The sequence below is a fragment of the Zalophus californianus genome, chromosome X (assembly GCF_009762305.2).
Source record: "Zalophus californianus isolate mZalCal1 chromosome X, mZalCal1.pri.v2, whole genome shotgun sequence".
NCBI lineage: Eukaryota > Metazoa > Chordata > Mammalia > Carnivora > Otariidae > Zalophus > Zalophus californianus.
Window position 1 is genome coordinate 15,196,461 of NC_045612.1, and position 19,170 is coordinate 15,215,630.

The following is a 19,170-nucleotide window of genomic DNA, read 5'->3' on the forward strand; positions in this document are numbered from 1 at the left end:
AGACAATTGGGTAAATGATGGAATCATTAACAAGAGAGGGGATGCAAAAGATTTTGAGAAAACATAACTTCATTCCAGACACATTGAACTTGAACCCACTCATGTAGAGATGCCTAGAAAGTCTTTAGAAGTAGGGATTTATAGCTTGAAGAGAAAGGACAAGAGATCTAGTTTGGATTTCATCATGGGTACCTAGAGATGATAACTGACACCAACACTGCAGATGAGATGGCTTAATGAAAGAACATAGAGTGAGATAAGTTTGCCAGTAGTAAGCCCTGAGGAACAAGAGTTTCCAAGGGGCAGAGGAGGAAGAATACATGAAGAAGATTGGCATAGAGTGAAGTGGAAGAATGTTCAGGGAATAAGAGTCTTAAGAAGCAGGGGAAAGTTCAAAAGAACCAAATACTACCAAGAGTGTGGGTAGGATGTGAATGGAGAAATAAAAACAACTGGTGTTCGAAATTAAATAGTATTCAATCATGGCCAAGTCTAAGACCATTTCAATTGATGTGGAGAAAAATAAAAATTTCCTGAAGGGCAATTCTGAAGATACAGCAGCACTGAAATACTCTTAGGAAACTTGAGGAAAGGACCAAGGAAGGAAGTGGTTATAGAATAAAATGAGTTCAAGTGGGGTAATATACGTGAAAGTTCTATGAAAAAAATGTATAAGACAGTTATTATTCTGTTAAGCAAGGGCTATTCCACACCCCCACCACCCCCCCAAAAAAGGAAAAAGGCACTCTCACCAGCAAGTGAATGAATCATAAGGTAAAGGAAATGAAGGAAATGGAGTTCCTGTTATAATTCCCGTTTTCATGGAAATGGAAGCACTGTCCATTCATGTTTGTTTTCAAGAATCGCACTAAAAAATCACTCCTTCAGTTTGATTTGGCAGCTTCCTTTGATACCCAGAGTAGTCGAGGGCAACAATGTATTGTGTTAAGCAAAAGGTCACCAGCTTGCCACGGTCTCTTAAGCTAGGAGATTGAGGCTGTATGTATGTAAAGACCAATCAAGGGGCTTCGTGACTTTGTGCGCTGAACTGATCCTGATTTGATATTGTGCTGACCCACCCTGGGTCTCCCAATCAACCACAAAGCCACTTTATCAAATTACACATCATACACACTTTAAGAGCAAGAGAGAGAAAAGATGGCTGGTGCAACCCAGCCTGAGAGTTCTCAGGGACAAAAGCTTTGAGACAGAGACAAGATTTGTTATTGCATAAAAACATCAGGCAATGGGCAAGTAGGAATATTAACAAAGTGAAAATTATGACCCATGACACTGGTGTGCTGCTATTTTAGTGTTGCCCGAAATAAGGAAGAAGAATCACTCTGACAACATTAACAGTAATATCTTTTACAACTGACAAAGCCCCTTCACATCCACTCTGCCATTTGATCCTAGCTACCCTAGCAGGTAGGTTAGACAGTGGCTGCGGTCCTCCCTTGCAGCTGCAGAAACAAAAGCTCAGGGGTTAAGTGACTTCTCAACGTGGCACAAACAATAAGTAGAGCTGGGACTCTACCCAGGATCTCCCGACTCTGAGTTCACTACCCTTTCTGCTAACTACACAGCCCATCTAAACAGACAGCAGCCAAATGGTTCTGTGGCCCCAGTGCACCATGGGTACAGTGCTAAGAATGTAGAAACAGGTGCTCAAGGATATTTTAGGGCCTATCTGTAAAGCCAGGCTTTTGTTCCTGAGAGTTAACTTTTTCTTCCTGAACTGCAGATCACTCACTTGAATTCTTGGTGCATTACATAAAAATTCTTGTTTGAGTAAGACAGACAGTCTTGCCCATGCTGTGCCCGTGTCTGATTTTCTGAACAATGCTTCTCACTTTGTTAAATCCTCCTAGATTTCTTACTCATCTACCCCCCACAATCAGCTGAGAAAAGCCACCACACCTGTGAATCCCACATTCTGAAATCTGAATCACAATTTGGATTTATTTCCATGTCTATTATTACTGTCGGGATGTAAGATGAGGGAAAATGGACACATTAGAGAAATGAATTCAGCATAATGAAGGTCATTTTCAATTGTGACTGCCCATTATACAACTCTTTGGCTAGCATTACAGACAGATGCCATGCAATAGAATTTTTTTTTCTGATATCAAGTTAGCTTCTTGGCAGACTAAGGCAGCTCATTAGTAATCTTGGATCTCTTTCTATATTTGTGATTCAACTCTAGATGTTGGATAGTAGGTAATATGGGCTTTGTGCCGTTAAAATCCACAACAACATTTCCATGCAAATCCTGATTACTGAGAGGGGAGTGCTCCTTCTTAAGACCCAAGTCTGTTTTACCCTGACTTAGCAAGACAAGTTCAGGATTAGCCAGGGAATGAAAAAAGAAGGAATGTGGGACAGAACAGGGAAAAGGCAGAGAGGAGGAGGAGAAGAAAGAGCCAGGTCTTAGTTTTAGTTTAAGAGTAGCAGTTGCACAGAACATCAAAAAATGACCTGGGGCGCCTGGGTGGCTCAGTCGTTAAGGTCTGCCTTCGGCTCAGGTCATGATCCCAGGGTCCTGGGATTAAGCCCCACGTGGGGCTGTCTGCTCAGCAGGAAGCCTGCTTCTCCCTCTCCCACTCCCCCTGCTTGTGTTCCCTCTCTCGCTGTGTCTCTCTCTGTCAAATAAATAAAAATAAAATCTTAAAAAAAATGACCTAAAACAAGCTCTACAATAGTTTTAAGGGTGTTCATATAAATGTCTGGTGTGACACTGGGGTGTGGGTGTGTGTGTGTGTGTGTGTGTGTGTGTGTGTGTGTAGTAATGGTAATCAATTTCATTTAATTTCATTTTGCTTAGTTAATTTCCTAAGGTTCTTTTTGTAATATAAGTTTTTATTCTCTGGGACTGGATTTCTACTAAGTGAAGCAAAATTACAAGTTCACCAGATTCTTGTGCTGACAACTCGTCTCCTTATTTTCAGTCTTTCCCCCCATCAAGTCCATCTCACACATTTCCACCACTGATCTTCCCAAGAACAAATGTGACCACAGTACTCTTTTGCTTAATGCTTTAGCGGCTCCACCTCTCACTCCCACACACCTACACTTTGGCCATACTAAATTATAAGCCATTCTGAAGATACACTACTATTCAGTGAGTCATGCAGCCATTAAACTGTACTCTTTGGGTTTGCTAATCACAGAAACTTAACTTGGACTAGCTTAGACAAAAAAAAGGGGGGGGGAATAACTGAAAGGATACTGGGATAAAGCTATGATGAGCATCCCTTATATGGTGAAAACCGTGATCAGAAGCACCTCCCGAGTTTTACCTGTTACTACGTCTGCCAATAGATCCTGAATCTATTGATTCTAATTTAAAATACCCTAGAGAAGAATCCTATCTACCTAGCTAAGGGGAGAGACTTGCTAGAATCATATGAATGGGGAGAGGGGGCAGTTCCTAGGAAAAGGGAGGGTTGTTGTATAGATATGCCATAGATGCTCATTACCTTATATTTGCTCCTATGCTTTACCCTCATTTCTGCTTGTTGTGGTTGTTCTACTTTGGCCTATATTCTTCTCTCATTTCTCTAAACTCCTGTAGAACTTGCTAATATCAACTACGGGGTCCTTAGTTTTAACACTGTCTTCCTTTTTGCCTATTTCACATTTGACTACTTGTATGCCAATGACCTTGTAAGTGGTTTGGGAGACAGGGGCACAGCTTGAATTTCTTTAGAGTCCCTCCACTGTTCCTAGAACGGTTTTAATACATAGTAATTGCTCATATGCTTCCTGAGTTTAACTGAACATGTATTAGATTTCCATGGTAGAGAAGCTTAGATCCTGAACAGAAATAATTTATCTATCCACTCCTAGCTCTAGCCGTTGAATGGAGAACATGGCATTTTATTTCATTCCATCCATCCATCCATCTGTTGGAAAGCATTTAATGAATTGCTACTCCATTTCAGTCTCTGTGTTAAGTGCTAAGGATACAGAGATTAATTAGATAAGGTATCTGCCCTAGAGGGCACAGTCTAGCTGGAAAACAGACATGGAAACAAATAAATCATCACCACCCCAGATAATGAGTGTGCAAAAAGAGTACAGAGTACTCTGTAGGAGCCCAGAGGTGGTGATTATATAGGTGGGTCTCTGGTGTTGGGACTACAACTCCTAGGAAACAATTTCACAGCTAATTGATCGTAGCCTACATAAGATCACTCATCTTTGACAGTTTCCTTACAAGCTTACCAGACTTCAAAACCAGTGAAAGAAACCAGAAGCATTTTTTTTCTTTTCAAAATTCTGTTCTCAGGGGTGGGATTCAGTGTCCTGACTTCCTTCCTATTGACACCTTATGGGTACTCCCCACTTCCCCCTTCCCCCACCAGCTGTCTGCTGTCTCCTGAGCAATCTCAGGAGATGGGGCCGTGGCTGCTTCTCTTTGCCCAACCTTGTTTTATGGAGCAGGACAGCCAGGAAATCAGGCAGTTGAAGGAAAGGATCTTATGACTGGGGCCTTCTGCCAAATTATTCCTCTTCTGATGACCTTCTGTCTTAAATATTACTGGCTATTGGTTTTGGATGATGTGTTGAGACCCAGAATATTTCCTCTGTGAAACTACTGTGCAGAAGGGAAAACTGTCCTCTGATATGCAGTTGTGACTTGACGGAGATGTGAGATAGATTTTGTTTCACGGCTACTGTAAGGAACCTGACTCAGGAAGTTGTCTGAAAGATCCGACAGTCGGCTTCCCTTTCCATGGTCCTGATTTGTAACTAGTAGTTTTGTAAATTTCATTTCCCTGCAGACCTCTTTGTTTACCAACTACTAAACATGCAGGAAACTACTCTTCAAAGGTTCCAAATGCAATGGGAGAGCAATCAGGTTGGCAGTGGAGGGAGAAGAGAGGAGAACCAAGTGGCATTCATCACAGATCTGAAGAAACAAGGAGAGTTCCTATGAACCATTTGGCATTTTTAGATATTTATTTTCTCATCACAGACGTTGCTTCAGAATCTGGCCACACCTTCACCATGCCAACACCCCCACACAGCTGTTCTTGGGAACTGGACAAGCAAATCACACTAATGATGTGAACATCTGCGATCTTAACTCTCAGTGGACATAAAACCATTTTCAGGGAATTTCTTGATGCTAAGCTTGAGGCATTCTCACTCTATGTAAGATACCAAGAGGTACCACCACTTGTGCTGGAGCATGCAATAGAGGTTCGGTCCCGAGCATGACCATTAACTGCAACATATGAAGGAGACTGCATTGGGCATTTCCCCTGCTCACCAGCATTCTAGAAGTGAGAACTAAATGTGCAAATTCAACAGAGTCCTTAGGTTTATCCTGAGTGGTTTGTCGGTATGCAAATAAAATAAAAACTGCAACTACCCATTATGCAATATTCTACTATCACAGTGGTTTTACACCCAAGCATTTAAAATTGTCCTAGATCAATGAAGTCGTCCTTGCCTTTGACATGAGCTGTTAGGGGACGGGACTTCTGTGTACTTTCTCAATAGATTCTTAGGGTGGTTTTTTTTTTTTTCTTCTTTTAAGGCAGATCTTGGAAACTTAGTTTGAAGTTCTCATTCCAGGATCCTTCTGGGGCCCATCTTCTGATACATATAACTTATTCCTCACTTCCATTTAAGAGTTGGTGTTTGCCTTACTTTGATGTAACTCTTCTATTAAATAAGTCCTGCAAAAGAATCCAGGCTACTGTTGGGAGACAGGAAACTGGAAATCCTGATTCACTTGGTCCAACAAGCTATATAGGAATATATGTTATTCTGATCAACTCATATGGCATTCTTCCTCTTTTTTGATTATGAAGAATATATATATAATATATATTATATATATATATAAAATAATTAGAATTGTATCGTGAACCTCTATGTATCATCGGCTTCAACCATTATCAACTGGCCAATCTTGTTTTATCTATAACCATATCCAACTCACTCTCCCATATTATTGCAAAGTAAATCCTACACATCATATAACCTCATCCACAAATATTTCAGGATATAGATTCGTTTTTTTAAATCACAGTACCATTATCACACACAAAATTAAATAAAAATATCCTCTCTTCTTAGAAACACTCTTAACACAAGTTTAGCAGAAGACCCACCCTAGAGCCTGAAGTGGAACACCATGAGAGGCCTGTATGTGAGTACATATGTGAGTCTCCCTGGGAACCCCTGGGTCTAGATTTGATGGGGCCAGGGACTTGGGGTACAGCACTATGTGGATGGAGGCACCATCCAAAGACATCTAAATTATCTCTGTTACTACAATCCCATTGGTGCCCGTACACTTGAAAGGCCTGGAGAAATTAAAGTTACACTAGGATACAAAATGGGGTTACATTAACAAAAATTAAATTATACATGGAGACCGAAACCCCCCTCCTCACCCAACCCCTTACATGTTCTCTGGTTACTGGAGAAGCAGGAACCTTCTTGACCTGGGCTCCCTATGGTCCCTGTCACACCCTGCTGTCAGCTCTCCCACCTCACCAGCCCTTCCAGCCCTGGGCCCCACACAGGTGGGATCCCTCAAGTCCATCCTCAGCATTTCTCCTCAATTACCAAATACCCGTCGACTTGTTCATAAAATAACCACAAGTTCTAATGGAGAGATGAGGCAGAAAAACTCTCCTTTTCCCTCTGGTTTCCTGTTTAAGGGGAACAATACCCCCTCTGCTACCAGAAGCCACCAAGATCCCGTTTCCTCAATGCTGTTACAGCCCCCGATTCACATGCGCCCTAGTGGCTGGCCCAATTCCTCCCCCGCCACCACCACCACTGCGTTATGTTACCTTTTCATTAAAAGCTTTTTATTCACCCTATTATCCCAGAGAGTTCTTCTTTTACTCCATCATCCCTAGGGTGGATTAAATCCCCGTAGCACCTGAGCTAACCTGTATCAGTATTTATAATGCTATACTGCCATTGTTTCACCCACTGACTGTGCATCCCTCAGGAGCCAAAAACCAGGTCATCTTCATCTATGTGAATATGGGGCCCAAGACAGCATTTGGTGCACAACTCATATACAATAAATATTGCTTGAATTACTGTTGCTGGGCAAGATTTCTGACTTCTATTCCTCAATTGTAGCCTCAGCTTTGGGTTAATGGGCTCCTCTACCATATGCTTCTAACCCTCTTGAGAAGCCCCCATCACACACACACACACACACACACACACACACACACACACACACACACACACATTTAACTGTCTTTGACTACCATGAAAAAATGCCCAGTAAGACTTTTATGAATATTTCTACTTTAATGTGTACTATACTTGGGCTTATCCATTATACTAAGTCAAGTGATATTCTTTGCCCATGTACCATGTCTTGTTGAACATTCTTGGCACAGAGTTATATTGAGAAGTTTAATTCACAGCAAGCAATATTTAACAACATTTGTTCAGTAGTTGGTATATGGAGCTGGCAAGCTCCCCTTCCTCCCACACTGCCAAATTCCTGTTCTCATAAGCCAAGAGTCTTTCCACTCTGGCTTTATTGCTTCTGCTGCATGCTCTCCTGACTTTCTCACTTCAACCCTTCCACTGATCACCTCTTCGTGGGATCTGGGAGCCACATAGAGGTCACCTCTTGTTCCAGCTCTGAGCCAGACTGTCTTACTAACTCCCAAACTCCTTATTATTAAGCTTGTTTTGCTGGAAGGCAAAGGCTCTTTCCCCACTGACCTTCACCTCCAACTCTCAAGTATTCCTTTTCTTTTTAACTCCTTCTTTTCTCAATTTTGCTCTTTTGCTAGGCAAAAGAGTTATTTCCAAACAGAAGGGGAAGCCTTTCCTGGGTAATCAATGGATAGACACTCATATGCATACACTAAATCCCTATCAATGCCATGGAAAAGCCTTGGGATTGACAGCTATTCTCCACTTATGATCAAATCATATGCAGACATGTCCATGACTCATAGAACTCAAGGCTGGAAGAGAAATTAATGGTACCCTGCCCTAGTCTCACTGCCCTCCGAAAGCTTGAGTTCTCTTGATTTGCAATGGATTGAGGACAGCTAGCACAAAATCTAGCCATAACAAGATTTGACTCAGTCACTGTCCTACAGGTTTAGTTTATTGTGCAGGTTATCCTGCTGTAAAATCAAAAGGCAAAGCTAATGTGCCCCTTCTCACGAGGTCTTAAGGTTTAGACCAAATTATCAAGAGTATCGCTTTACAAATGGAGTAGCGATTGCTACCATGTATACGTACATGCTCCAGCATGACCCCTATTAGCCCTTGTATTAACCCTCAGAGTTGCCACATGTGATGAGACCAGCAATGGCCAATAACACAGACTCTCTTGGAGGTGGAGGGATGCAGGGTATCTGGAATGAGAAGTCTTCTTCAAACTCCTTTCTCGGGCTACTCTTTTATCTCACTTTGGTGCCTTTTTCTTACCTGCTAATTACACCTCCCTCTTCTCTTGAATCCCAGATTCTTTTAGAGGACATTGGCCTTAGTTTTTGTTGACAGCCTCCTCACAAGGCACACATGATTTCAATCTGAACATGATTTCGGTTTTGTATGAACCTTGACCACTCAATCTAAGAGCATGTTCTTCCTGCATTTAATCTCTCTTTTAGCCCAGACTTGTTATCACCCTGCTCTCTCAGGTCATCATTCAAGTGTTCAACCATGCATTCACGTTAAGTCTGAGAGGTGCAATATAGACTCTTCTGATTTGATACAGAAGATTTAGATTCAATTAGGATTTCACCATTCATGCCAACACATACTTCATACTGACACTTCTCAAAATGGTTCCGGTTTCAATCTTTTTCTTCACTCAGTTGCACATTCTAACAGGAGACCTGTATACTTCATACAAAACAGGGACCTAGACAACTCAGCAATTTGGAGCAAAATCCTTAAAATGTGTATGTTCACTGACTCAATGATCAACATCATTGAATAATATTAAAGAACCTAAGTGTGTGCAAAGATTTAGCTATAAAGAGTTATCCATTAATGCGTCATTTATAAGAAGGAACCTACATGTTCAACAACAAGCATAGTTTTTATTTCGATAAGATGGAATACTGTAATCATCAATAACAAGATTATAGATCTGTATTTATTGGTAGTCAAAGATGTGGATATATTATTCATTGACAACATCAGGTTTCAAAGCAGCAGGTATGTCACGCTCGCATTTAAAAACATATATGTGTGACCTCTTCGACCTTGGCCACAGCAACTTCCTGCTAGACACATGTCCAAAAGCAAGGGAAACAAAAGCAAAAATGAACTATCAGAACTTCATCAAGATAAAATGCTTCTGCACAACAAAGGAAACAATCAACAAAACTAAAAGGCAACTGACAGAATGGGAGAAGATATTTGCAAATGTCTTATCAGATAAAGGGCTAGTATCCAAAATCTATAAAGAACTTCTCAAACTCAACACCCAAAAAAACAAATAATCCAGTCAAAAAATGGGCAGAGGACATGAATAGACATTTATCCAAAGACATACAAACGGCCAACAGACATGTGAAAAAATGCTCCACATCACTCAGCATCAGGGAAATACAAATCAAAACCACAATGAGATACTACCTCACACCAGTCAGAATGGCTAAAATTAACAAGTCAGGAAACAACAGATGTTGGCAAGAATGCAGAAAAAAAGGGGGTGGGAATGCAAGCTGGTACAGCCACTCTGGAAACAGTATGGAGGTTACTAAGAAGCTAAAAATAGAGCTACTCTATGACCCACCAATTGCACTATTAGGTATTTACCCCAAAGATACAAATGTAGTGAGCCGAAGGGGCACCTGCACCCCAATGTTTTTGGCAGCAATGTCCATACACATACACACACACACACACACACACACACACACACACACACACACACACAAATGGAATATTACTCAGCTATCAGAAAGGATGAAATCTTACCATTTACATCGACGTGGATGGAATTAGAGCATATTATGCTGAATAAAATAAGTCAATCAGAGAAAGACAATTATCATATGGTTTTACTCATATGAGGAATATGAGAAACAGTGCAGAGCATCATAGGGGAAGGAGGGAAAAATGGAATGGGAAGAAATCAGAGAGGGAGACAAACCATGAGAGACTCTTAACTATGGGAAAGAGACTGAGGGTTGCTGGAGGGGAAGTGGGTGGGGGGATGGAGTAACTGGGTGATGGGCATTAAGGAGGGCACATGATGTGATGAGCACTGGGTGCTTTGTGCAATTGATGAATTACTGAACCGTACATCTGAAACTAATGATGTTCTATATGTTGGTTATTGAATTTAAATAAAAATGTGTGTGTGTGTGTGTGTGTGTGTGTGTGTGTGTAAATACATGTACAGGAAGATATTTGGAATGCCATGCACCAAGAAATGAATAGTGATAATCCATAGGTGGTGGCACAATGAGTGATTTTAACTTTTCTTTTTCCTTCTCTACATTCCTAATTTTACTATGTGAAATTTACATTGCTTTTATAACTTATAAAACAACCCCAGAGACTTACAACCCATATCAGAAAGGGGCTATGGTGGAAGCAGGACGGTCAGCAACAGAGTGGCATTCTGGTTGCAGCCATTGGAGTAAAATTGCTTACACACAAAATTAACAGACTATACAAACCCTTAGTGGTTTAAATAACACAATCTTTCTTTTTCTTATGATTCTGCAATTTGGGCAAGGCTCAGTGGGTATGGCTTGTCACCGCTCCATATGGCACTAGCTGAGACAGCCCAACTGGGGCTGAAAGATCCACTTTCAAGATGACATATTCACAAGGCTGGCAAAACAGTGGCAGTCACTATCTGGGAGATCAGCTATGGCTGTTTTGTTCTTTTCTTCATGGTTCTTTTCCTCATGGACATTTCCACAGGCCTTCTTGAGCTTCTTCACAGCAGAGTTCTGGGTTCCAAGAAACCCAGGTGGAAGCCTCAAGGCTTTTTGTAACTCAGCTGCAGAAGTCCTAGAATCTTAGTTCCATGACATTCTATTGGTCAAGCAAATCACTAGAACCAGTCCATATTCAGGGGGAGGGGAATTAGATTCCACCTTTTGATAAGAGAAACAGCAAAGAATTTTTGGCCATCTTTAATCCCCTGCATATGAGAACAGAAGTAGCTCTTCCACCTGGCCAGAGGCCCAAATCCTAGTGAAGGCCACAAACACTTTGATTTCCCATGACTCTCTCCTGAGGTATTATATTATTGTCAATATAACTATTATGCAAATAGAGAAGCAGCTGTTTAAGAGAGAATTATTGAAGAATGAAGAGATCACATCAGTAAAATTTTGGACTTTCTTCATTTTTGAATTCTTCATTTTAAAAAGTTGTAATCCCAGGGCAGCAACCCCCCACTATGAATTCCAATTACCCACCTTTTTAAAATGGGGATATAAAAAGCACAAGTGGACACCAATGACTGTATGTCATAATACTCTGAGTATGTCCTAATCTCTCCAACCTCTTGGCCTTTGTTCTATCCTCTCTGCTTAGAATGTCTTTCCCACGTTGATGTCCTTCTTTCTCATTCTTCTACTTAAGTCCTGCCTCCCCCAAATGGAATTCTCTCCATCACTCTATGTATGTTTTAGCAATTACCACAGTCTGCCTTTCTAGCACGGGCCCTTCTCCATAATAGATATATAGTAAATAGTCATTTAATGGATAAGTAAATGAGTGCTAGAGTTGATTGTGTGGCTGTCTTCTTTACTGAGCAGGTAGTCTCTGGAAGGCAGGCTCCACATTACAGTAATTACCATAGTCTCACTCCATCTTGTAACTAATGAAGAAGCTAGAGCTCTTTTCTTTTTTCCTTCCTCTATACTTCTTTCCTACTTTCCTTCCTCCCTTTCTTCCTTTCTACCTTCTTTCTTTTCTTTATTCTTTCAATAAATACATGTTGAAGCCCTACTGTGTGTCAACCATTATGCTAGTCCCTATCCTCATGTAACTTAGATTCTGATGGAAGAGACACACAAATGAACTAATAAAGTAATTATAATTGTGATTGGTGCTACAAAGAAAAAGAATAGTATGCTATGACTGAGAATAAGAAAGGATAACATTTAGCTAAGACCTAAAGAATGAGCAGGAGCCGGGGCACCTGGGTGGCTCAGTCGGTTAAGCGTCTGCCTTCAGCTCAGGTCCTGATCCCAGGGACCTGGGATCGAGCCCCACATCAGGCTCCTTGCTCAGCAGAGAGCCTGCTTCTCCCTCTCCCTCTGCCTGCTGCTCCCCCTGTGCTCTCTGTCAAATAAATAAATAAAATAAAATAAAATAAAAAAATGAGCAGGAGCCAGCCATGTTAAGAGTAGGGGGTTAGACTAGTGTGAGGTGGTATCTCATTGTGGTTTTGATTTGTATTTCCCTGATGCTGAGTGATGTTGAGCACTTTTTCAGTCAGAATGGCTAAAATTAACAAGTCAGGAAATGACAGATGTTGACGAGGATGTGGAGAAAGGGGAAACTTCCTACACTCTTGGTGGGAATACAAGCTGGTGCGGCCACTCTGGAAAACAGTATGGAGGTTCCTCAAAAAGTTGTAAACAGAACTACCCTGCGACCCAGCAATTGCACTACTGGGTGTTAACCCCAAAGATACAAATGTAGTGATCCGAAGGGGCAACTGCACCCCAATGTTTATAGCAGCAATGTCCACAATAGCCAAACTATGGGACGAGCCCAGGTGTCCACTGACAGGTGAATGGATAAAGAAGATGTGGTGTGTGTGTGTGTGTGTGTGTGTGTGTGTGTGTGTGTGTGTGTGTGTGATGGAATATTACACAGCCATTAAAAATGAAATCTTGCCATTTGCAAAGATATGGATGGAACTAGAGGGTATTATGCTAAGCGAAATAAGTCAATCAGAGAAAGACAATTATCATATGATCTCACTGATATGTGGAATTTAAGAAACAAGGCAGAGGATCATAGGGGAAGAGAAGAAAAAGTGAAATAAGAAGAAACCAGAGAGGGAGACAAACCATAAGAGACTCTTAATCTCAAGAAACCAACTGAGGATTGCTGGAGGGGAGGGGGGTGATGGACACTGGGGAGGGTATATGTTGTGGTGAGCACTGTGTGTTGTGTGAGACTGATGAATCACAGACTTGCACCCCTGAAACAAATTATACATTATATGTTAATAAAAAAAAGAGTAGGGGGTTAATAAAGATTTACTTAAGTGAACTGATTGCTATGGATGGATGATAGTCCAAGCTTATCCTTGATAACCACATCCCCTGATTTTTTAGTTTTCTCCATTCTAGTTCATAAGTCAGCTCTTTTTAAAAAAGAAAACCAAGACTTTAAATTACTGTATTTATATGAAATAATATAATGCATGGTATTTGCTTCAAAATAATCTCAAAGTAAGTAAGTTACAGTTGAAACAAGATTGGCCATGAGTTGATAATTGTTGAAGCTGGTTGACGGGTATATGGGACTTCATTACACTATTCATTATACTTCTGTATAATTTAGAGATTTTCTATAGGAAAGGTTTTTAAGAGGACTTCCAGGGAATATGGCAGAGTAGGAGGATCCTAAGCTCACCTCACCCCGGACACAACTAGATAACACCTACATCAGTATAAATAACCCAGGAAAAAATCTGAAGACTGGCAAAACAGACTCTCCACAGCTAAATGTAAAGAGGCCACATTGAAGAGGGTAAGAAGGGTGGAGATATAGTCAGGAGCTAAATGGACCCACGGGACTGTCTGCAGGAGGGAAGGACACCATGGGACACCATGGGAGCAGAGAGAGAAGAGGAGCAGACCCCCACACCAGCCACCCAGGAACAGAAAACCCACACTAGGAAGACAAATCCCCATAACATTTGGCTTTGAAAATCAGAGAGGCCTAACAATCATTGGGGCTTAATACCTGGAACTTTAAAAATCAGTGGGTTTGGCTCTGGGAGAGCTGAGAGGGCAGAGTCCCTGCCCTTAAAGTGACAGTACAACAAACAGCCCCACTGAGATACAGCATAGAAGCAGCAGTTTGAAAATCGCTTGGAGTATATGGGAAGGAAATTTATTTACTAATCTCAGAGCATGTACTGGAAGGACAGGGATCTTTGGGAGACTTCTCCAAGAACAGAACTATTTCTGTTCCCACATGCAATGGGTTAAAGATGGCCAAAAATTCTTTGCTATTTCTCCTATCAAATGGTGGAGTCTAATTCCCCTCCCCTTGAATCTGGACTGGCTCTAGTGATTTGCTTGACCAATAGAATGTCATGGAACTAAGATTCTAGGACTTCTGCAGCTGAGTTACAAAAAGCCTTGAGGCTTCCACCTGGGTTTCTTGGAACCCAGAACTCTGCTGTGAAGAAGCTCAAGAAGGCCTGTGGAAATGTCCATGAGGAAAAGAACAAAACAGCCATAGCTGAACTCCCAGATAGTGACTGCCACCGTTTTGCCAGCCTTGTGAATATGTCATCTTGAAAGTGAATCTTTCAGCCCCAGTTGGGCTGTCTCAGCAAGGAAATGGTGACTTTGAAAGACACACTGGACTGGATGGATCTAACAGATATATTCAGAACATTCCATCCTAAAACAGCAGAATACACATCTTTTCAAATACACATGGGACATTCCCCAGAACAGATCACATGTTAGGCCACAAAACAAATCTCAACAAATTCAAAAAGATTGAAGTTATATCTTGCATCTTTTCTGACCACAACACTATGAAAATAGAAATAAACCACAAGAAAAAATCTGGAAAGAACACAAATACATGGGGGTTAAATAACATGCTACTAAAAAATGAATTGGTCAACCAAGAATCAAAGAGTAAATTTAAAAAAATACACAGAAACAAATGAAAATGAAAACACAATGGTCCCAAATCTTCGGGATGCAGCATAAGCTGTTCTAAGAGGGAAGTTTATAGCAATACAGGCCTACCTCAAGAACGAAGAAAAGTCTCAAATAAACAACTTAACTTTATTCCTAAAGGAGCAACAAAAAGAACAAACAAAAACCCAAAAAGAAGAAGGAAGGAAATAAGATTAAAGCAGAAATAAAGGAAATAGAAACTAAAAAAATAAATAAATAATAGAAGAGAACAACAAAACTAGGAGCTGGTTCTTTGAAAAGATCAACAAAATTTATAACCTCTTAGCCAGACCCATCAAAAAAAAAAAAATAAAAGAGAGAGGATTCAAATAAACAAAATCAGAAATGAAAGAAGAGAAATAACAACCGACACCACAGAAATACAAAGAATTATAAGAGAATAATATGAAAAATTATATGCCAACAAATCAAACAACTGAGAAGAAATGGATAAATCCCTAGAAACATATAACCTTCCAAAACTGAACAAGGAAGAAATGGAAAATTTGAACAGACTGAGTACCAGAAATGAAATGGAATCAATAATCAAAAAAATTCCTAATAAACAAAAGTCCAGGACCAGATGGTTTCAGAGGTGAATTCTACCAAATATTTAAAGAAGAGTTAATACCTGTTGTTCTCAAACCATTCCAAAAAATAGAAAAGGAAGGAAAGCTTCCAAATTCATTTTATGAGGCTAGCATTACCATGATACCAAAATCAGATAAAGACACTACCAAAAAAAGAGAACTACAGGCCAATATCTCTGATGAACATAGATGCAAAAATCCTCAACAAAATATTAGCAAACTGAATTCAACAATACATTAAAAAAATCATTCACCACACTGAGTGGGATTTATTCCTGGGATGCAAGCATGGTTCAATATTTGTAAATAAATTAATGTGATACACCACATCAACAAGAGGAAGAATAAAAACCATATGACTATGTCAATAAATGCAGAAAAAGCATTTGACAAAGTACAATATCCATTCATGATAAAAGATAGAGGGAACATGCCTCAACATAATAAAGACCTTATATGAAAAACTCACAGCTAACATCACACTCAATGGTGAAAAACTGAGAACTTTTCCCCTAAGATCAGGAACACAAGGATGTCCACTCTTGCCACTTTTATTCAACATAGCACTGGAAGTCCTAGCCACAGAATCAGACAACAGAAAGAAATAAAAGGAATTCAAAATGGTAAGGAAGAAGTCAAACTTTTACTATTCGCAGATGACATGATACTAAATATAGAAAACCCTAAAGACTCCACCAAAAAACTACCAACTAGAACCGATAAATGAATTTAGTAAGGTCGCAGAATACAAAATCAATACACAGAAATCTGTTGCATTTCTTTTTTTTAAAGATTTTATTTATTTATTTGACAGAGAGACACAGCTAGAGAGGGAACACAAGCAGGGGGAGTGGGAGAGGGAGAACCAAGCTTCCCGCAGAGCTGGGAGCCCAATGCGGGGCTCAATCCCAGAACCCTGGGGTCATGACCTGAGCCAAAGGCAGATGCTTAATGACTGAGCCACCCAGGCACCCTGAAACCCATTGCATTTCTATACACTAATAATGAAGTAGCAGAAAGAGAAGTTAAGAAAATGATCCTATTTACATTGGCACCAAAATAATAAAGTACCTAGGAATAAACTTAACAATGGAGGTGAAAGACCCATATGCTGAAAACTATAAAACATTGATGAAAGAAACTGAAGACGACACAAACAAATGGAAAGATATTCCATGCTCATGGATTGGAAGAACACATATTGTTAAAATGTCCATACTACCCAAAGCAATCTACAAATTTAATGTAATCCCTATCAAAATACTAACAGCATTTTTCACAGAACTAGAATAAATAATTCTAAAATTCATTTAGAACCACAGAAGATCCTGAATAGCAAAAACAATCTTGAAAAAGAACAAAGCTGGAGGTATCACAATCCCAGATCTCAAGATATACTACAAAGCTGTAGTAATCAAAACAGTATGGCACTGCCACAAAAAGACACATAGATGAATAGAACAGAATAGAGAGCCCAGAAATAAACCCACAATTATATGGTCAATTAATCTTTGACAAAAGAGGCAAGAATATACAATGGGGAAAAGACAGTCTCTTCAACAAATGGTGTTGGGAAAACTGGACAGCTACATGCAAAAGAATGAAACTGGACCACTTTCTCACACCATACATAAAAAGAAACTCAAAATAGATTAAAAACCTAAATGTGAGACTTGAAACCATAAAAATCCTAGAAGAGAACACAGGCAGTAATTTCTCTAACACTGCCCACAGCAATATTTTCTTAGATGTCTCCTGAGGCAAGGGAAACAAAAGCAAAAATAAACTACTGGGACTACTTGCAAATAAAATCTTCCACACAGCAAAGGAAACAATCAACAAAACTAAAAGACTGAATGGGAGAAGATACTTGCAAATGACATATCCAATAAAAGGGTAGTATTCAAAATATGTAAATAGCTTATACAACTCATCACCAAAAAAACAAACAATCCAATTAAAAAACGAGAAGAAATGAATAGACATTTCTCCAAAGAAGATATCCAGATGGCTAACAGACACATGAAAAGGTGTTTGACATCACTGATTAGGGAAATGCATATCAAAACTAAAATGACATCATCTCACATTGGTTAGAATGGCAAAAATCAAAAACACAAGAAACAAGTGTTGGTAAGGATATGGACAAAATGTAACCCTCATGGGGAGACGAACCATGAGAGACGATGGACTCTGAGAAACAAACTGAGGGGTCTAGAGGGGAGGGGGTATGGGGGGATGGTTTAGCCTGGTGATGGGTATTAAAGAGGGCACGTCTGCACGGAGCACTGGGTGTTATGCACAAACAATGAATCCTGGAACACTACATCAAAAACTAATGATGTAGGGCGCCTGGGTGGCTCAGATGGTTAAGCATCTGCCTTCGGCTCAGGTCATGGTCCTGGGGTCCTGGGATCGAGTCCCACATCGGGCTCCCTGCTCCTTGGGAGCCTGCTTCTCCCTCTGCTTCTCTCTCTCTCTCTCTCTCTCTCTCTCCCGCCCTCTGTCTCTCATGAATAAATAAATAAAATCTTTAAAAAAAAAAATCAATGAACCAACCCACTCAACTTAAAAAAAAAAAAACTAATGATGTAATGTATGGTGATTAACATAATAAAAAATTTAAAGAAAAAAAAAGGTAACCCTCATGCATAGTTGGTGGGAATACAAACTGGTGCAGCCACTCTGGAAAATGGTATGGAGTGCCCTCGAAAAATTAAAAATAGAATTACCATATGATCCAGTAATCCCACTACTGGGTATTTACCCAAAGAATATGAAAATATGGCTGCCGTCGCTGCCGCCCCCTGTCCCGCTCCCGCACCCCCCCCCCGGGTTCCCTTAGCCCAGCCCAGTCCCACCCGGTTCCCAGGAGGATGAAGTTTGTGTATAAAGAGGAGCATCCGTTCAAGAAACACTGCTCTGAAGGCGAGAAGATCCAAAAGAAATACCCGGACTGGGTTCCGGTGATAGTAGAAAAGGCGCCCAAAGCTCGGATAGGAGACCTGGACAAAAAGAAATATCTGGTGCCTTCCGATCTCACAGTTGGTCAGTTCTACTTCTTGATCTGGAAGCGAATTCATCTCCGAGCTGAGGATGCCTTGTTTTTCTTTGTCAACAATGTCATTCCACCCACCAGTGCCACAATGGGTCAGCTATACCAGGAACACCATGAAGAGGACTTCTTTCTGTACATTGCCTACAGTGATGAAAGTGTCTACAGTCTGTGAAGCTGCTCCCCCTGAGGCAGGGGGTCCCGTTCTACAAAGAGAGAGGTGGCCCCCCCCTTCCTTGACCTACTCCTCCTCCGGGCTCAACCACCACCTCCCTTCTTCAGGACCTGCACTTCCTAATGTTTGAGGCTCTCTTCCAGCCCCTCTTAGCAGGAGGGCTCATGGGGGAGGTGACCTCTTGGACCTCTCCTTTCTCCCCTTTCTCTTACCACCTGTCCCACTCTGCTTTAGACTTCTCGATTGTCAGTCTGTCACATCCAGTGATTGTTTTGGTTTCTGTTCCCTTTCTAACTGCCCAAGGGGCTCAGAACCCCAACATTCCCTTCCTTTCACTACCTTCTTTTTTGGGGGTAGATGGAAGGGACTGAAATTGTGGGGGGAAGGTAGGAGGCACATCAATAAAGAGGAAACCACCAAGCTGAAAAAAAAAAAAGAATATGAAAATACTAATTTGAAAAGATATAT

General features: G+C 40.6%; 1 protein-coding gene across 1 annotated transcript; it reads left to right on the forward strand.

Moving 5' to 3' along the window:
* The first annotated feature begins 18,348 nt into the window (after positions 1–18,348).
* Positions 18,349–18,703, forward strand: LOC113930898 (gamma-aminobutyric acid receptor-associated protein-like). The gene has a single exon (XM_035725656.1). The coding sequence runs from the start codon at positions 18,349–18,351 to the stop codon at positions 18,700–18,702; it is 354 nt and encodes a 117-aa protein (XP_035581549.1). The 3' UTR covers position 18,703.
* Positions 18,704–19,170: the final 467 nt, after the last annotated feature.

Bases quoted from the DNA above. Each gene is read 5' to 3' on its own strand.
- LOC113930898 (XM_035725656.1), top strand. From the start codon at position 18,349: ATGAAGTTTGTGTATAAAGAGGAGCATCCGTTCAAGAAACACTGCTCT.